The sequence below is a fragment of the Capricornis sumatraensis genome, chromosome 14 (genome assembly GCF_032405125.1).
Source record: "Capricornis sumatraensis isolate serow.1 chromosome 14, serow.2, whole genome shotgun sequence".
Lineage (NCBI taxonomy): Eukaryota > Metazoa > Chordata > Mammalia > Artiodactyla > Bovidae > Capricornis > Capricornis sumatraensis.
Window position 1 is genome coordinate 9482487 of NC_091082.1, and position 4808 is coordinate 9487294.

Genomic DNA, 4808 nt, shown 5'->3' on the forward strand with positions numbered 1-4808 from the left:
CCCAGAAAGAAAAGCTCACAAATGGGGAAAGATTAGGCCAGTTTATGCTTCCCGGTAGACCCAACCTGCCTGGTGGTTTGGGATGAGCGAGCCCTAGAGAAACCCACCCACCGCCCCCCCCCCCCCCGCTCCCGCCCCCCACTCTTCTGTGCTCTCGCCTGCATTCTGTGAGCCTGCTCTGAGGCTTGCTTCTCCTGTTGCTTACGCAGGGTTTCTGGAGAAACCTCCAGGAGCAGTGTGTTGTCTTCCCTCTCGAGGATCAAGTCAGGAAGATAGGTGTGGTAGAGATGGTGCAGCTGGGCCCGGAGCTAGTGCAGGAAGGGCATCAGGGCCCTGGGCCTGGCTGATAAAACTGGGTCAAGTCTGTTGTGAAGGGCCCGAAAGAATTGAGGCTGGAATGTACTGCACTCTGAATCCCCTGACTTCTGTAATGATTCTGAAACTTCTAATTTGCAATAAGCCAGACACAGCCTGAAGCAGTCGGAATTAATAGTTTCTAGTCTGAATTGACTAAATTATAGCTGAATTCTAGCTCCTGATGCTTTTAACAGTTAACGTATGTGATCTCTATCCAAATCCTTCATCTCAATTCTCCACCCACCTTCTTCCCCTCAGGAAGCTAGTCTTTGGAAAATGGCATCCCATATGGAGAGAGTCCTAGCTTCATTTCCTTTGATTGTTCTTTATAAACCCCTTGCTCCCAACCCTCAACGAAATTGGCTTCATCCTCTGAGCTGTAGAAAGGGACCAGAATCTCCTGCAGCCTGGAGTATCGGAAGAGTGTGGCGAGAGGGCATGCTATTTGGCTTGGAATAAAGGGATAGTGTCTGACTCCAGTCACCCTGATTTGATCACCTCCCACTTCCTCACAGGACTCCTAATGTTGCACCAGAGGAGAGGCAGGAATTAGGGTAAACCCACAGATTCCAGCTCTATACCCCTGTCTGCTGGCTGTGTTCTGAGTGCTAGGAAAATGAGCATGCTCAGTTAATTGAAAGGGAATGAACCTAGTGGGATGGAGTGCAGGAGACTGTGAATAGCACCTATGAACTAGAGTGCAACAGAATGCTGAATGAAATTTCCTACGTGTCCCCCAAGGATTTCCGTAAAATCTTGTCTTTGCCCAGCCAATGAACCAGACATGGCTTCCTTTGTAATGGTGAAAAAAGGGTTCAGGCACCTCGTGACCACCAGCAGTGTGGTGCCTCGGATGCTTTGGGAGCACCATCTGCTTCACAAGCCCTGGCCCTGCAACGTGTCTGGACCACCGAGGTGGAAGAGGCTATAGCATCAGTCATCTCCTCCCTCTATATCATAGACACTCTTCTAGCACCCAGTCTTTATTTATTTTTTAAAAAAAGAAATCCAAATAAGTTAGCAAAAAAAAATATACAAAACAATGGCAAAACCACACAATGCTTAGTTAACAAAATTAATCACCCCAGGAGCCCCTGCCCCCAACCCCGCACCTATCCCTGGCAACTTCAGCACAGAGACCTTGGTCAGATGGCAGCTTTACAAACAACACACAAAACAAAACAAAACATAAAACCACTGGAAGGTTCCCAGGATTCACTGTAAAAGCTTGGCCCCCCCAGTGACTTGGGAACTGGATTATTCCTCTCCCTTATCTCAATTCAGGGCAGGCCCAGCCCAGCCACTGGCATAGGAAGAGACGAACAGGAGATGTGCATAGTCTGTCCAGGTCAAGATGCTGTCTTCATATCTCAAGCTATCTTTTCAGGGAGTGGATTTGGAGGCTGCATAACAATCAAAGGGCAGCTCCTGAGTTGCCCCCTGACCAGAGGGCTTACACAAGGGGGCACTCTGGTCCCTTGCTTTATCTCCCTGGAAACAGAACTGCCCTCTTGCTCTAAGGAGTCAGCTAAGTGAGAGCATTCTTTCCCTCTCTGGGTGGCAGGTTAACCTTAAGTGGATGAGGAGGGGGTAGTCTGGCATTTGTCAGCCCCAGAGCTGGTTTCCTGGCATCAGAAAAGCCTGGCCTAGAAGAGCCCTGCTGCAGAAGTGGTAGCATCTGTGGCCAGCTGGGGGGCTCTCATGGATGCCCATCCTGGCAGACAATCTCAGTTTGGTATGGTTTCATCTGGGAAGGCCGCAGTGACATCCTCCACTGTGATGCTGTCCACGATGGAGGTGAGGGAGTGCAGATTGTGGGCATCTGTAGGGTCCGCTGGGAGCAGATGATCTATAAGGAGAAGGTAGGAAGATGTTACCTGGTTGATGAAAGGATCGTATGACCAGAGTCAGCTTTGGAGTAGCACAGGTTTTCCAGGACAGATGGGTGAGAAAAGCTTGGGGTTCTACTCCACAGCCCATGCCTTTCCTAATGCTAGGTGCACACACGTGTGTGTGTGTGTGTTTGAACAACAGTGTGCCCTCTGAAATCCTCGATGTAGTTAGAATTTGGAAGCAGCTATTCTGAGGTAGAGCCAGAATACTGTATCCTGAGAGACTGGAACTGCCCTTTGCTGGCCAGTTTTGCAGCGTTGACTCAGCAATTCCCAGAGCAGGGACACTGTCCTCTCTGTGGGGAAGGTCAGCCACCAGGCAGCAGCCGGGCTGTTGCAGGAGGCCTAGACAACTCCTTAGTGAGTCAAAGCTTCAGAGAGGCACAGGGCCTTCTAGCCCACCATGTGGGGCCCTGGTTTCAAACACCTCCTAGAGAGGCTGAGGGAAAAGTACTGGAGCAGGGAATAAGGGAAGAGGGAAAGAACTGGGCCTAGAGACAGACTGCGTGATTTGAGTCAAAGCAAGCAGGGTCCTGGTCTCACTTACCCCCTGGGTTGGGGCCAAACTCCAGTGCGCTGCCCCACTGTGGACTGCAGGAGGCGCTATGGGAGCTGCATTCACTGGGCACCTGCAAGACAGAATGGAGGCCCGGGGTTAGGGCACCACCATTCTTGGTAATGTCTCTTTTGTCCAGTCCCAGTGGCCAGAAGTGCCTGTGGTGGGGTTGGAGGGAGGCTCACAAGCTGCAGCCCTCCAGCCTAGCACACCCCCTATTTCAGAATCTTCAAAATTACCTCTTTTAATTTGGCCACAGAACCCCTGCTTCAGGGCCTTTCCCAGTACCCATCCTGGGGTGATTCTGCCCCTAAAGAGTGCTCTGTGGTTTCCTGACTCTGGGATAGGGGTGAAGGAGGCAGAGTGTCTGGCCCAACCGGGCCCACTTCTGTGCAGGCCTGTTGGGGTTGCATGAGGGAGGTTGAGTGGGTTTCCTCTCTGCTCGCCATACCCAGGATGGGGTTGACTAAGGGGCGAATCAGTCTTCTTAGGTACGCTTGACCTTGCCTTTGAGGCCCTAAGGCCAGACGCTGGGGTTAACCTTCCTCCTCATCCAGATGACTCTGGACTTGCTTCTGGAGCCCTCCTTCAGGCCTGTGCCACCCCCCTCCACATGCCTCTCCTCCCGGTTGCCTTTGTCTTGTCTGGAAAGGACACGGGGACACAGGAGGTCAGCTGGGCGGTCCAGCTGTAACAAAGGAGAGGCATCCTGCAGCTTCCTAAGACCCTGCCTGGCTCCTGCTCCAGCCATCTAACTGAGCCCACGATGGGTCCCCTGAGGCTGTCCAGATGCCTCCTGTGCCCCCCTCCCCAGGCAGGCGGGTGGGGTGGCCACTTACCCCTGGCTGGGGTCCGCCCCCACCTCGGTAGCGGAGATCGCGCTCCTCCTGGTTGAGGGAGCTGAGCAGGGCCTGCAGGCGCTCTATGTACTGGATGGCGCTGCGCAGGATCTCCACTTTGGGCAGCCGCTGGTTGGGGTTGAGCAGGGTGCTCCTCTTGAGGGCCTCGAAGGCTTCATTCACCTTCTTGAGTCTGCGCTTCTCCCTCAGAGTGGCGGCGCGCCGCCGGTCCACAGACACCGACTTCCTCTTGCACACCTTACACGCCCACGGCAGGCACTGGCCCGGGCAGTGCTCCGCGGGCCCCAGCCCCTTGTCTTCAAGGGGCACGCGAGCCTCAGGGCTCAGGCCGAGCTCAGCCCGCTCGTAGCCTGGCGGCTCGAAGCCCTGGAGGTGGACAGGCAGGTAGTTCTCCCCGTCATAGAAGTGAGGTTCCTGATAGAAGTAGGGCGAGGTCTCATACAGCTCCATGGGGTCAGCAGAGACTTGTTCCTGCCACCAGCCCCCAAGCTCCTGCGGCCCCTCACGCCAACTGCTGGGTGCCATTTAAACCCTCCCCGCTGGCATGGAACCAGAGATAAATATAGCTAACGCCACAGAAACTTGAGCCCCACTCTAAGCTGTTGCTGCACATCAAGACGTTTACAGTGGATTAGACGTGATTCCCCTTCCCTCTCCCCCTGCACACACCACCCCGGCCCCTGCCCCAGCCAGCCTACCCCAAGCTGGCTCCCGTGCACTGGGAGGGAGGCCACAGGGTGTAATCTGACTAGTTTTCATTTCTCGACAGCCCCCGTGGGGGCCGGGGAGCCGGGGGAGGACACACATTCTCCCCTCATCTGCTCCTTTCAATTACTCCTAGCTGGGCGGCCTGCCTGCTGCTAGCCTCAAAGAAGAGGGGTGGGGTGGGGGAAGGACAAGGAAGGAGCAGGCTTAGGCTGGAAGGGGCCATAGGAAGTCAGTCTACTCATCTCCCTGCTTCCTCATAGCGCCTTACCCAGACTGTATTGGTGAGATGAAACTCTTCAAAAGATTCCCTTTCCAGAGGGTGACAGCACTTCAGTCTGCAGACATGTATGGATACTCAGTGTCCAGGGTAAAAAGGATTGGCAGATGGATTCAACTTTTAAGTATTCAAAGCAGTTTTGACATCATATATTTCTT

General features: G+C 53.9%; 1 protein-coding gene across 1 annotated transcript; it reads right to left on the reverse strand.

Moving 5' to 3' along the window:
* Positions 1-2084: 2084 nt before the first annotated feature.
* On the reverse strand, positions 2085-4115 carry MYOG (myogenin). The gene is made up of 3 exons (XM_068986452.1): positions 3645-4115; positions 2797-2878; positions 2085-2206 (listed from the first exon to the last, which is right to left on the reverse strand). The coding sequence occupies exons 1-3, from the start codon at positions 4113-4115 to the stop codon at positions 2085-2087; spliced, it is 675 nt and encodes a 224-aa protein (XP_068842553.1).
* Positions 4116-4808: the final 693 nt, after the last annotated feature.

What these genes read in the sequence shown, in the direction of transcription:
- MYOG (XM_068986452.1), bottom strand. Translation starts at nt 4,115, where the DNA reads ATGGAGCTGTATGAGACCTCGCCCTACTTCTATCAGGAACCTCACTTC. An exon ending in GGGGCGGACCCCAGCCAGGG is followed by an intron (nt 2,879 to 3,644) that starts GTAAGTGGCCAC and finishes TCTGTCTTGCAG; the next exon opens with GTGCCCAGTGAATGCAGCTC. An exon ending in GTTTGGCCCCAACCCAGGGG is followed by an intron (nt 2,207 to 2,796) that starts GTAAGTGAGACC and finishes TTCTCCTTATAG; the next exon opens with ATCATCTGCTCCCAGCGGAC.